The sequence below is a fragment of the Macaca mulatta genome, chromosome 5 (genome assembly GCF_049350105.2).
Source record: "Macaca mulatta isolate MMU2019108-1 chromosome 5, T2T-MMU8v2.0, whole genome shotgun sequence".
NCBI lineage: Eukaryota > Metazoa > Chordata > Mammalia > Primates > Cercopithecidae > Macaca > Macaca mulatta.
In genome coordinates, this window is record NC_133410.1 from 110,343,775 (window position 1) to 110,359,066 (window position 15,292).

The window sequence follows — 15,292 nt, forward strand, 5'->3', positions numbered from 1 at the left end:
AATAGAGGAATAGTGTGAGAAGGATGGAAACAGCCTCAGTCCTTGGGGATGCTGTTGAGCCATCAAACTAACCTCGGGGCCTCGAAGTCCCATATGTCCTTGTCCAGGAATTGTAAATGTCTCTGTGGTTTGAACCCAGTTAGGTATTTGGTTACTTGCAGCCAAAATATCTCCTGATACAAACCCTGATTTGGCTCCATCCTAGCTTCTCATTCTCATCACTTTTCGTGCCCCACCCCTCCTTTGCTTTAACCAACTGGACAACATATCACTATTTTTCTGGATCTTTTCCTCTGCTCTCACTTTTTCCTCTCACACCGGAGCCCCCTCCAGGCCTGTTCCTTCCCCAGCCTCCCAGACTTTCCTCTAGGTAGGAAGATTCCAACCAAGTCAGCTTTGCCCAGGTTTTTTCTGACTACACCTACCCTCTCAGCCCCGCACCACACTCACAGGTGCTCACACATGCATAAACAATCTTCACCTACGGAATATCTGAAGCACTCATGTGATTCTGCATGCTGCTGAATACAACAATAACTAGTTTACTGAGTGCCTATTTTCTGCCGGGCACCATGCCTACTACTTTATTTGCATCATTCCTTTTGAAACCCATGAAAAGCTTATGAACTAATTACTGTCATTGCCTTCATTTCACCAGGGAGAAAACGAGATGTAAAGAAGCCTAGTTTCTCAAGGTCACACAGAGATCTAATAAGTATCAGAGTTATAAAAACTCCAACCCAGGCCCAACTGTAGGCCAGGACTGGTGTCAAGTACACTATGCAGAAGTGAGTACCTGTAGCACACACATTAATTTATTGTCACTGCCACCGCATATTGTGAGAGACTAAATTTTGTCTTGAATTTCACAGTACTCCTTTCTCTGCCACAGGCCTAGTAGAAATAGCTACACGTTAATGCACCCAGTTGATCAGGTGGTAGTCCTCTCCCCGAGCACTCTCACGTGCTTCAGCTGTGGCCTTATCCTCTCCATAAACACAGCTATCTTTATTAGCCTGTGACTAGCCCTGTCAGAACCATATGAGTTAACTTTTATTAAGATGTTAATAGCTGACAAAGGTTGGTTGTTTCCTTCTCTGATCTGTATCAAAAAAAAAAAAAAAAGATTTTTAGAGAAGGTGCTTTTGAACTCAAAGGAATGACTCATGGTAAAACTTCCGGAAGGTAAATGGTGTTGAATATATATTCAAAAGGCATTTTGTGAGCAAATTCTGGCAAGCTGATGGTGATAATGGGTGTGGTTGTTATGGTAAGGTGGGGTGGTGTGAAAGAAGCAAACTTTTCAATATGAAAGCATTCCATTCTCTTCAAGGCCAGGCAGCTTTTTTCACTGATTCTTCACCAGGAATCTCCAGATACTCCACCACCACTAATCTCCTTTTTCTGGGTGAAGTCTAATACACTAAAACAACCACAACTACAAAAACCACTGCTTTCTTCCCATAACCTTTTTAGTTGTGAATGTTGTATTACATACTTAAATAATTCCCACATTTTTGTGTAAATTCATATTCATTAAACAACTATAAATGAAAATTGAATTCATCATGCATAATCTTGTGTAACAGCCATGTTAAGCAGTAAAATATTTGCCTGTGCTAGAAAATCTGTAGAAATAAAAATACAGAACTGAGTTTTAAGTTTGCTGTAGAAATAAATTGGACTGGGTTTCTCAAACTTGTCTGATCCATAAGAATTTTGGTGGATGCTTATTACAACGTAGGCTCCACTCCTGACCTTTGGGGACCAGGAAATTCTTTTTTTTTTTTTTTTTTTTTGAGACGGAGTCTTGCTCTGTCACCCAGGCTGGAGTGCAGTGGCCGGATCTCAGCTCACTGCAAGCTCCGCCTCCCGGGTTTACGCCATTCTCCTGCCTCAGCCTCCCGAGTAGCTGGGACTACAGGCGCCTGCCACCTCGCCCAGCTAGTTTTTTTGTATTTTTTAGTAGAGACGGGGTTTCACCGTGTTAGCCGGGATGGTCTCTCGATCTCCTGACCTCGTGATCCGCCCGTCTCGGCCTCCCAAAGTGCTGGGATTACAGGCTTGAGCCACAGCGCCCGGCCAAGGGACCAGGAAATTCTTATGAGAAAGAGCAGGAAACATTGAATTGGGTAAGTGTTTCAGCTGTTCTTCAATAAGGGTTTGCCATTTGGAATCTGGGAGTGCCCACACCATAAAGCCATGCCAAAAAAAATTTTATTTCTCCTTCCCTACCTCCCCTTCTTCCAAGAGACACTATGCCAGGCAGTGTTTCATTCTAAGAATGCAAAGATAGCAACAATGCTCACTGCAGTGCCGGATAGACAATAAACAATTACATGCAGTGGATTAAGTGTCAAAACGGAGGTAGCACAGGATACTGTGTGCTTAGAGAGGAGGAAATGACTCATTCCAGTATTTAAGACAAATCTGACATCTGCACATAGAAGATGCATGAATACAGACCCAGAGGGTTGAGGAAGCCTGGTGTCTTCCGAACACTGTAAAAAGTCCACTATGGCTGAAGCTCAGGGTCAAGTTTGGGGTAGATGAGACTGGCAGGAATCAGATCGTGAATACACATACATGCCACCTCGTAAGACTCTCTGCAGGACAGTCCTGCAGACAACCTGGAGTTGCTGAGAAGCCTAAATATTTCCAGCAACTGGTATAAAAAGATTTGAAAGTATAACATGACAAACATGTCTTAGGAGTGAAGTTTAAGTCAACTTTGTTCTAAGCTAATATTCTATAGTAGTCAATTAAAACTTTGATAATCTAGTGGAGACTCTTTTCAGCTGATATACAGCAAAATACATAAAAGAGCTGCTTTGGTTGATGCAGAAAGCTCAGCCCCATGTCAGTATTCCTGGAAATACAAGCTTCTAGCCAACAGTTTGCAAATCAAAGTTCTGTGCTTTCAGAAGACTGAATAATTGCATGGATATTTAGAATCTTACTATTGAAGGGTAATTAGTTCAATGTCTATCTTTGAAGAGTTTCTTCGACTACATGCAGTGTAACTCCTTCCAGGCAGCATCACTCAGGAGGTGTCTAGGCACTGAGTAAAGTCTGCCCGGGTTTTAACACTTGCAGTAAAGGGGAGGCACTTGCACTCTCCTGCAGCTTACTCTGTAGTTAAGCAGAGGCATTCCTTAAGCTTCTACTCTATGGTAATTAGGCATCTTTCTGATTTAAAGAATGTCTTTTGGGATAACCAACTCGGTATTATATCTATCATGACTTCTGATGCTCACCTTTTAAGTTTCTTCAGTCCTTCCTTAAAACAGACTCTCTCTCCTGCTGGGTGTCCATTCTCCCACATGCATTCTGATTTGACAAAGTTGCCCTTTCAAAATTCCATCACCAGACATAGGTACAACAATTCTTTCACTACCTTCTGCCTCCCATTTCTATGTATGCATTTTTTAAGAAAGAAATTTGTTCCGAAAAGTCCTGGTCAGGGGCTTTTCTGGCTAATATTACCTTAAAATATATAAAGAAGTAATATCCATGAAACGAAAGAGCAGCTGTGTTAAGCCTGACAGTGACTCACTGTACAATGGAATGCTGACATTTAACATTATAATAAAAACTGGTATGTTGTTAAGATTGGCAGGCATTTTGTGTGTGTATGTGGAAAAAATAAGAACCTAGAACGGTGAAAGGAACATGGCAGAGGCCTGGTGTTTGAGCAATGAATAAAGTAAAAAGCCACATAACAAGGGAAAAGGACATCTCTTCAGTTGCGGAGATCTCAAATTTGTTCAACCCAAGGGGCTTTCAGTTTTGAAGAAACTGGTGGGGCAAACTGAAAGATCTTCTTTTCTAAATGGAGTGTGACAAGAGGGATCCAGTGAGTGAGAGACATGAAGTAGTAGAGTGGAAGTGTGAGACATTTCAGACAGACCATTCCCATGGTGCCTCCTATGGGGCTGACTTCATGTTGGGGACCCTGGTTTCTGGGTAGAAAAATGGATGTGTATTAAAATTTATTTCACATGGATGTGGTGAGGGTGAGAGGGAAGACGTGTTTCAGGACAAGGCCATTCTGAGGGTTTCAGCATCACCACGACACCATGTTCTGGGCTGATGCCAAGAGATACTTCCAGCTTTGGCGTCATCCTAAGTCACACACTGTAGATGGGCAGAGATGTTTCTCCTCCTCTCCAGTTTGTTCACCTCATTGCACAAGTTTAGTCTCTGAAGATTTTTCTTTCCTTTCCTCAAATACCATTTAAGGAGAACAGAAGTAGAGGATATTTGAGACAGGAAAAACAGCTGATGCAGGGTCAAATCTAGCTCTTCATTCTTGAAAACACAGTTGAAAATTCAGCACTGAGTTTGAATCCCATGAGAGTGAAGTCACCATGGGGACTGGGTGCAGGAGGACGGGGGACAGGAGGTTGTTTCTGTGTGTATGTCTGTGTCTGTGTGTAACCAGAGGTACACTGGCATGAGCAACTAAAGAATTCTATAGTTTCTCCAAAAGTGAAGGAGGGAAACCTAATAATTGATGGTCTGGAAAGGTTATCCCTTTTGAAAAAATAACTAGTTCTATATCAACCTTTATTGAGAGACCAAACTATTATGGAAAAATACACAGTATTACTTTCCTAACCATTGATCAGAAAGAGCAAGCAATACTCACATCAACTGCTTATTTTAATGTCAAATGTTTATTTCTATGCCATAGTTGCCTCAGCACAATTTGTAAAAGAAAGGAATCCAAAAAATGAATTTTTGTTTAGTCAGGATATTTTCTCTGCAGTTATAAGAAAAAAAATAAACACCATGATACCAGAATCACCATTTCTTTCACATCATTCTAGTAAGTTGCATCTAAATATTTTCCTTGGTTGCCACTTTTTTTAGGATGGAGAAATATCCACAGGAAAAAATGTCTGAATTCATTAAAATAAACTTGGGATAGTCTTTGCCAGACTCTATCTAAAACATCTTTGTTTTGGTATGCTATATCACTAATTGCCATATTTTTACTATTTAATATAACAGGCATACTTTATTATATAAAACAAAGTACACTAAAGATGAACAATGTTAGAAACAAACTGAAATTTGGTGTTTCTTAAATCTTCGGGTGATTAGATAGTAGCTGAAGCGTGGGTATACAAATTTCTTATTAATACAAATGCAACTCTCTTCTGTGATGAAAATGCACTTAGTAGCCTAGTACTTTTTGCTTTAGCAGATAGGGCATCCAATACAACTGAAACAACCTGATAACAAATTAATTTTATTTTTCAATAAAAAGGAATGCTCTGGTTTCTTAACTGGCTCCTTGAGGAAGCCAGAAGATGGCATCTGCTCTTTAAATAGACTTCTCTTATCTGATTTGAGACACAAATCCACCAAGATTCTTACAGTGGAAATAGGCACCACCCCTCAGATCACAAGGCCCCTAGGAAGAAGCTCTGTGGAAATCAGCCTGTGATGTGTGGTGGTGGGCCAGCACCTAGAAGACACGTGGTGGTTGTGCACATAAATCCCTTCAGCGGACTCAGTGGAAGGATGAGAATTCTGTAAGTTCATGCACATTTTATTGAGTAGTAATATAAAATGCTTTTTCTTTTTCATTGTTACAAGTGCATGCTTTGATTGCCAACATGTCAGAAGTCAAATTACAAAGGCAAGGCTTTAGGCTGTAGTGAATTACTTGGGCACTTATACAATTGTTAAAAAATATGAATGGACTTTTGTTGTAGTTGTTTTCAGAATGAACCAGTTGTAACCCGTAACTGATATACAAAGGGAAAAAAGTGAAAAAAGTACATATTTTGTGGCACATGACAGAACAGAACAAAATAACTAAACTGTTATGACATTAACAGTTACCATGCATTTAGAGTTTCACATGTAACTACAAACTGATTATAATTTCACAAGGTTTGCTAAACATGCTAACCATCTACATGTGCACTGACAGGCTTATGTTAAAAACTTTAAAGAATACTCTCCCCTTTAGATTTTTTCAAAGCTTTTTTTTGATTACAAAATTTCAAAGGCATTAAGCATTTTAGAGAATATAAAGTACGCCAGTATACATACATTTCCAGTATATGTCAGACCACTAAGCGCATTACAGTCCCATACAGGCCGATACAGCCATTTTTTTTTCTTAAAAAACATGCATAGGCAGATTTTTTTTTTTTTTTACAGAATATAGATGCTTTATCACTGTACTTAATATGGTGTCTTGTTCACTATACTTAAAAATGCACCACTCATAAATATTTAATTCAGCAAGCCACAACCAAGACTTGATTTTATCAACAAAAATCCCTAAATATAAACAGCAAAAAAGATAGATGTAATTATTCCAGTTTTTTTAAAACTTAAAGAAAAGATATTCATTGCCGAATTAATAAGATAAGTGTTATATGGAAAGAAGGGCATTCAAGCACACTAAAGAAACCTGAGGTAAGCATAATCTGTACAAAATTAAACTGTCCTTTTTGGCATTTTAACAAATTTGCAACGTTCTTTTTTTTTCTTTTTCTTTTTTTTTTTTTTTTTAAGACTGCCTAATTCAGTTTATAGCCATTGTCTGACAAGAGTAGCAAAACATTATCAATAAATAGTCCTTAGTTTGTACATCATTTTGTTAAAAATGTTTGATGTCATCCATTTTTAGTGCTGCGACTGTAAACGTACAATAGAATAAGAAATTAGACAAAGTTTTTCATGTCCAGTAACAGAATAAAAGGCCTTTCATTAACCTATCTAGAAGTCCCCAACGCAGTAGGAAAACATGTTCATTCCCCTAACATTGCAGTATATACTAGCATTAGCTTTCTTTTTAAAATTTTTTTTCTCTATAAGCATTTTTAAAAGGCATACCCCAAAGAGGTGTTTAATCACCACCCCCACCAAAATATAGTTTATTATCTCTCTCCCTCTTTTTTAATGATAGTGTAAACTGAATCCAATTCCTGGCCCCCAGAGCAAATAAGCTACTGTCAGAGGCAAGAACATCCAACTGCTGATATGCAGCAATCCCCATCATGCCCTGCAGCTCAAAAAAAAAAAAAAAAAAAAAAAAAAAGTGAACAGGAAGTGGTCACTGAATATTGCTGCTATTACTGCCATTGCTGTCCGTGCCGTTAGTCTCTGAGGTGAGAGCCTTGTTGATGGAGTTAAGGTTGGCGTCAGAGGGCATGGCATCTCTGCGAGGCGGCATCCTCTCATTAATTCGGTCTAAGCCCTTGGCTTCCTCGAAGCTAGTGATCTTATGTTGTGGTGAAAATCCTTTGATAGCTAAACAGAAAATCATTAAAAAGAGAAAAACAGGATTATCCAAAGGAAAACAAAAGGCACAGCTGTTGCAGCAGGTGATGTTAGAGATTTCTCAGTGAGAGGGAATCCTTCAGTGAAGAACAAAGTGACGGGACCTGCACACCACACAACAGACTCCTTACCATACTCGGAGGTAACCAAAGGTTTGAAAACAGCCAATGTCTCTTGCCAACCAAAATGTCCTCTTGAAGTTATTAAGATGTAAACATTTCTCCTGTCTTCATGAAAGTTTAGATCAAAGAAATTCAAAGTGGACACGTAAAGAGGAAAGCTGCTTTCAGGGACAAGCCTCTAGAACCAGCATCAACTGGCCACATCATTAGCATGATTACTGCATCAAACACCTTAATCTAGACAGGCTGCAGCATGTCCCTCTTTGTATTCTTCCATTGTGCTAGGTAATGGCAAATTCAGTGGAATCAGTATGTCTGCTATACCTAAAAACCTAGTAAAGGGCTTAAAGCAGGAGCTAAAAGGAGCTAGAAAAGGAATTAACTAGGGCATTTCCATGCCATCTCAGAATCCCAGAAAGAACTTCTTGACAAACAACTCAATGATGGCATGAAAAAAAACGAAATTATAAACTCCTGTTTCTCCACTCAACTTTGGAAGCATGTGGAGTGAGTGACAAGGTAAGAGAAACTCAAAAAAAATCAAGGTAAGATCACTAGGTAGAAACGTATTATCTGCCCTTCAGCAGCGAACAGGTCAAACTGATGTTCATCTGGTATCCATTACTGCCTAAATGAAAGAAAAACTCAGTAGATCAACGTAATGTAAGTGATGGTTAAATTATAACAAGGAAAAAATGCCTTTCACAATATTTAGCAAAAATGAATTGAACTGGTTTTGGTCCTATTCAATTAAAACACGGAATCTCAAAGTGGGAATGATACTTGATTTTTTAAAAAAGTAATCTTTAGTGTGCTACAGAGATGGGTAAGGCATTTGTACAAAAATCTTAATGATTTCTTCAGTGAGTACACCAACTGGTGAGCTGCAAATAAAACACATAAATGGGGAACCAATGACATCAGTTTGCTTTACTCCCTGTGAAGTGCAAGCCAGATATTTCAGGGCCAATCACCAATGCTCAATTGGGCTGCATCACCATGGCTGATTAAGGATAATTTCATGGTACCTTTATCCTCCCAATCTTATTTGGGGGAGAAAAAAAAAAAAAAAGAAAGCAGTTTCAAGCTGAAATTTACCAGTCACTCCTACGCAAATGTGCAGTGCCTTTTATTAGTATGGATGAGATTCCTAAAAGATATACACAGTCGTTTCAATACTCATTAAACGATAAGAAACAAGTTTCCCCCCCCTCTGCATTTTAAAGGTTAGCATAATGGTGATTAGTCAACTGTGAGAGGAATAAGATGGGGAAATGGGGAAAGACCAAGGCCCAAAGCAAAGCTTGTTAATTCTTCTCTAATTTAGTAATAAATTGCAAAATAATAGAGCTGTCTAACGAGCACCCACCCTGAAAACTAACTCAATTATTTTGATGTACAAAAGAATGGCACGAAGTGGTACTCTACTGGTTTTTTTTTTTTTTTTCAGACTACTGTGAATATAATTTCATCATAATTAACAGGTATAAAAGTTTGTCATCATTATCATTTATGAAATGATTTAATTAATTTAAATGATAAAAGTGAAATTTCTAGGTTTTAAAAGCCAATAGGGTGGGAGTGTCAAAATTAAAAATCTAGCGAGAACAATGGATACTTCTGGAATGGGGCTCCATTTCTAATCATTTTTGTCCATCCTGGTATGGAAGAATGTGCTCTGCTGTAGTTGCTGGTCAGACAATGGGTATTAGCAATTTACATTGGTAGTATACTTAACACAACACAGAGTCACAGAAACCACAGAAAACAGCCAAACTATCAACAAGAATGCACACTGCAGATTAGAATTTGCCAAGAGGAATAGAGAATTCCCACATAAATAGCAGTTTATTCACTGCTATTTAGGAAGCAGTTGTATTTTCTCTTACAGTGCTATTGTTTCCCCTACCATACCCAAATCATGTACAAATTGGAAGAGTCTAAAGTGGCACTTTTTATATCATACCAAAGGACCATATATGCACATAATTTTGAGAAAAACAAAAAAAATACCTTGCAAGAACAAAATACAACTGAAGAATTTTGTTTTAAAGGGGAACTTCAAATTATTATTTTTGAAATTTCCAAAGGATATGGTATGTATATTATTAACAACTATTTTGATTATGCACTTCTCTTATAACTATATATTTAAAAAGCAGTCAAGTAAAAAGCAATTACTAAAGGGTCAACTCTACTGTCCTTGAGTAGTGCTAGGACACAGCTGGAGATGGACACTTCTTTATTTCCCCTGCAGCTCCTAGTACTGTGCCTGGCACAAAGCAGACACTCAGTATACATTCATCAATTGAGTGTTACTTGATACTTGCTATTCTTGTTATTGGCCACTTACATAGCCACTAGATGCTTTTGAACTTTTTATAATATTTAGATGGTGTTAATTCTCATACAAATACCAGTAGGTTAAAATTTGATTTAAGATTACCAGAACTGTTCATCTCATGCACAGCTGTCTCATGTTGGAATATTTTTTAGAGACATAAATTAATGTTGAACTACAACAAAGCACTATTTAAATGAACATTTTTTTCCTTTGGCTACAAACTTCTGAAGACTAGAATTAAGATGGCTATTTTTATTATCTTCAGTGCTGCCTGAAAGTGATTTGAGGGAGGGACATGGTTCAGCTCAAAGATTATTGTTTTATAAGCTACTGGTCAAAACAGCTGCCATAACCCCCACCCCACATCATTCAAAATATATAATCCTTTTGTTTTCTGTGATTCTATTATTCATCATATACAAAAGTCAAACATAGCTTTAAGGGAAAGAAACAAACAAACAAACCATAGAAGGACATTTTCCCCTTTAAAGCAAGAACACTTTGGTTAATACTGAGCCACAACTGTTAGCTCAACACCCACACACTCTGTACAAGCTACAGCAAAAAAATGAATACACCCAGCAGAGCCCTTATCTGTTGCAGGTACAACAGAAAGGGGACTGGCCAATTTACCTTCATCAGCCTCAATAGCCTCAACAGTAGCTGAAGAGAAGAAAGGGGGTGCAAAATGAATGAGAAAAATGAGCAGAGGATTTTTTAACTCTAAGAACAAATCAGTGACCATCAAAGGAGCTAAGAGAACTAATGTTCCTGTAAGTGCTAGATTCTGGCACAGACAACAAAACAGAAATGCTAAAAAGAAAGAAAAAAAAAAAGCCACAGAAATTATAAATTTAATTTATGAGCTGGATACACCTATCTGAATTAAATGCTTTGGTTTTTGCCCACTAAATAAATAACAAACAATCAACCCTTTAGGAAAACACTTAGGAAAATTTCTTTTACATGGACTGAATTATAAGAGATTATGTAAATCTCAACTGTGCTTCTGACTCACACAGAATGCTATAAAACCTCTGCTATGCTTGGTGATTTAGTTTCAAAATGCCAGACAAAATGACGGAAGTTGAAGCAGTGCCACAGTATCAGTGGGCTCATTCAAACTATTTAATATTAAATAGCACTATTTCCTAATGTGATGGAAAAGCAGGGGGATTCAAATTTAAAGAAAAAAAAATCAGGGTGTCTAAGTATCTCGAGATAATGCATGTGACTCTTTAAAGATAAACACATCGGGCATGATTAGATTTGGGGGTCGGTGGGTAGGAAGAGTGTGAAGGAAAAATAAAAAAGGAAACGTATGATATAATCTGGACATCTTTTTCCAGCAAGCCCAATTATATTTTCTTTTCCTTAGTGGAATATCCTTTTTGGAAGTAAAATTCTTAAAATGTTACAAATCAAGTGGTAATGTGCCAGTAGTGGCAAAAATTCTATCAGCATTTTAAAAAACAGGCAGCCTAAATACTGAATATACAGAAACAGCATATTTCAGAGGCAGAACTTGAAAAGCCCATTGCTTTATCAGCAATTTTTGTAATAAGGTTAGGGTCTAAACTTTCACTATGTAAATGTATGAGTCTTTCTATGTTATTAAGGTTAGTTTACACTTCCCTAATTAAATCTTAAAACTCCTCTGTAACTCCAAAATGTTTAATATTAAAATTCTACCCCTTGACTTTAATTTGCATTTTTCTTATAATTCAAGATTTTAAAACTACAGCAACTGCAAAATGTGCACTATAACTTACAGTGGATTCTAGATTCCTTATGATAAAAATAGGGAATAGTTATCACCATGGAGAGAGAGTACATAGCAAAGTTGTAAGTAGTTTACCCTTTTAGACAAATTGAAGGGCATCAGGCAATACATTTTGGAGTTGTATCAATGTATGTGGTTTAAAATATACAGTAAGTTTCCAAACCCATATAGAAAGGTTTCAACCCATATGTCTTTTATGTGTATGTGTGTTTGTGTGTAGGTTCAACATAGAAAAACACAAACCAATGGATTTAAAATAAAATAAAACTGAATAACCTAAGGAAAAACACAGGTGAAAATCTGGAAATGAAACAAAGAACTGGAAAAACTTAAGTAATGTAGGTTTAAAAGTAAAGCAAAACATTCAGAATCACACCAGCACTGACATATTAGAACTATGGTACTGCCCACTATTAAATGTTCGAAAGCAAATGTAGCCCACAGTTTCTGATAATACACTTGCTGTGCCTTAAAATGTGCTTATCAGAAACTAGATTTCAGTCAGTTAGGTAGATGGTACATTTTGGACATGTAAATGATCCATTTATGCTAATGTTTTAGTAAGATATTTAATTTGGTAGAAACATTTTTATGTGTGTTTTTTTAAAACTTGTTAAAATAATTCCTAGTGTAAATTTAAAGGGGGCGTTTACTTCTCAATACTATGTATCTTCCTACCTTCACTTAAAAATTTTTGTCTTTTTGTAAAAACTCAAAAGACACTGATTTGGAATACATTCATCTGAAAATAAAGACAATTATTGGGATGCAGCCATGATGTGATCATTCAACAATACTATATTCATGAAGTTGATCACTACTCTTCATGTAGAAGGTTATTAAATAACATAAATGAGAATAGTGAGTCTTCTAGATTGAAGGGCAGGGACAGAAAAGAAAATACAAAAAAGATTTAAGGAAAGATATAGGAAAATAAGCAAGAGGCTGAGAATGTTTTGAAAAATCTTACAGCATATTTTCATTTTCATTTTTTTTCTGTTAAAGCCTCATCTAATAGCAATTTCCTAGTGTTAAAATTGTGGTCTATGTAATGATAATAGTTAAAATTGATAAAAAAAAGTAACAAAGGTGAAATAATTTATAGGACTGTGCTGCTAACATGGTAGCCACTAGCCCCCTGGCTTATTTAAATTAAATTTAATACAAATTAGATAAAAGAAAACACTTAATTTCTTGGTTATATTCCCTATATGCTCAACAGTCATATGTGCCTTCTGTATAGATACTGAAATTTCCACCATCACAAAAAGTTCTGTTGGATGGCACTAGTCTAGAAAGCTACACATTTTAACATAAAATCTGTATTGTAAAGGAAATGTTACTCTTTTTTTCAAAAATGTAGTTCTACTCAGTCTCTTGTTTTCAACTGATAAATCAGCGAAAAGACACATATGGCTTCTGATTTCCATTCAAGAGGATGATGAAATCATCTCCCTAAAATCTAGACTTCCAGGTATATTTTAGTTTTTGTGTGTATGTGTTAATCTCATAAATGAAATGGATAACCAGCATACTTATCAAAAATGTAATTAAAAAGTTGTTTTTGACAACGGAGTGGCTCAAAGTAGTCAAACCTATTGTGCATGTAGGCAACCTAAATAAGCTGTCCTGTAGCTAGGCTGAATACATGTAGATTCACATGGGAATGAGGGAATGGGGGAAAGGTGGAGTAGAGACCATATTCCAGAGAATGAGGGAGCTATTATGTTGGACATGACTGATCAAACTGATTGGGGTTTCAGCCCTTCTGCCAGCTGAGAAGAACTGAAGACCAAGACAGAGCTTAAATGAATGAATAAATCAGGGCTCTAATGACACAGCTGACTGTGATGCCCTGGCACACAGTCATACCCATCGGTCTGCTTACCGCTTTGTAGGGTTTGCTTCCCTCCAGAAAGTACTCCGCTGGGGAGCATGCCAGTCGGGGTCAAGCCTTTCAGCGTCAGCACACTCTCACTCTCTTCTCTGGAAGGCACAATGAGGGGTGGCATTAACCTTTAATTTCTTTTGTGCAAAAGAAATGACTCAAAGGAAAAAAAATGCATATAAGAACCCACATTTCCTTCTATCTTGGCTCTCTGGATTTTTTTTTTTAACATACTTTATTTTAATTTATTTATATACTAGTAATGTTCCATAAACGATTGCTACAATAAAGTTTACATTATCCAATTAGGGAGGTTCAGTTTCTTTTGAGTATCGAAGATAGAGAAAACCATTTTGATTTTGTAATCAGGCATCTCAATGAAAAGTGTTTGTTGTGCATTCTGTATGTTAAAAGTGAGCCATAGTGAATGCTGATGTTAAGTTTTTCAGCCAAGACTCAGCAAAAATAAGAGGAAGTGACTTGATTTAACAGAATAAAAAAATAGAGCATATGGAGATTGAAAAAAAAACTGATTTGTGGATTAGGGAATCAGGAATTACATTCAGTGGACTTTTAGAAATTAAGGAATTGAGTAATTTAGATGTTACATGAAAAACACATAAAATAATGGCAAGTAGCCAGTAAACCCACTGGCAAAATTTCCCAGCCTTTTTTTCTTTTTTCTTCAGTCACTTTCCCCACTGATTTGCTAATATAAAATTATTTTCTTACTCAGCATGACAATTGTTTTACAATCAGTTTTAAGTACACCATTATTTCAATTATGTTTATTAATTACTTGACACTATTAATCATTTTGAATTGTTAAATCCTCATAATAACCATGACTAAATAACCACTCACTCTTCCACATAGTGATACTGCAATCCTACATAACCAGAAAAAAGTCTTTAAAATACAAATTGTATATATACACACATACACACACACATATATTTGTGTTTACTTACACACACACACACACACACACACACACACAGGAAGAGAGTTTAGTATGTAGAATTATCTACTCCAAATTTTTATGAAGGTGTCTCACATGACTCAAACAGATTTCCTGAACTTTTCCCCAAACCTGCTACTACCACAATCTGTTTTCAACTCAGAAATTAGCAATTCCATCTTTTAGTTACTTAAAAGGATCACTCTTTAACTCTTTTTATCCTAATTCCATATCCATTATATCAGCAAATATTGAGGGCTCTGCCCTCAAAATATTTCTAGTTTAACCAGTTCTCACAAAGCTACTACCTCATCTCTTTTGACAACAGCTTTGTTGAGATATAAACTTGGCATAGAATTAACCTAAAGTGTTAGGATTCAATCAATGGTCTTCAATATATTCACAGAGAGGTACAGCCATCACGATAATCAATTTTAGAACATTCTCATTACCCCCAAAAGAAATTTCATACCTATTGAGCAGTCACTCCCTATTTCCTTCAGCCCTGTATCACTTCCAGTCACTTTCTGTAGATTTGTTTCTCTTGGACATTTCATATAAATAAAATCATACAAAATACAGCCTTCTGTGACTTCCCTCTTTTGCTCACCACCAGTATCACCTACCTGGATTGCAGGAGCCTTCCAAATAGTCTCTCTGCTCCATCCGAGTCACACTCTTGCCCCCTCCTCCCACAGCTGTTCTCAGTATGGCAGCCAGGGTGAGGCCTTCCATACCTATGCCAAATCCTGTCACTTGTGTATTCAGAACTCTCTAATGGCTTCTCCTCTTCTGATGGGTGAAAGGGAGGTTTCACAAAGGCCTTAAAATAAACTAGCTACCCCACACTCTCCTGTTCGCACCCATCTCTTGGTCTACATTTCCT

The 15,292-nt window shown here is 37.0% G+C and overlaps 1 protein-coding gene across 8 annotated transcripts in view; it reads right to left on the bottom strand.

Moving 5' to 3' along the window:
- Positions 1 to 4,660: 4,660 nt before the first annotated feature.
- Positions 4,661 to 15,292, bottom strand: part of PPP3CA (protein phosphatase 3 catalytic subunit alpha) — a 331,056-nt gene continuing 320,424 nt past the window's right edge. For 4 of the 8 annotated variants that reach the window (XM_015138831.3, XM_028848096.2, XM_028848095.2 and 1 more), the window contains 3 exons: positions 13,446 to 13,543; positions 10,408 to 10,437; positions 4,661 to 7,278 (listed from right to left, as the gene is read on the bottom strand). In XM_015138831.3, coding sequence (XP_014994317.1) covers positions 7,082 to 7,278; positions 10,408 to 10,437; positions 13,446 to 13,543 — 325 coding nt within the window. In that variant the 3' untranslated portion in view covers positions 4,661 to 7,081. 8 annotated transcript variants of the gene reach the window in all.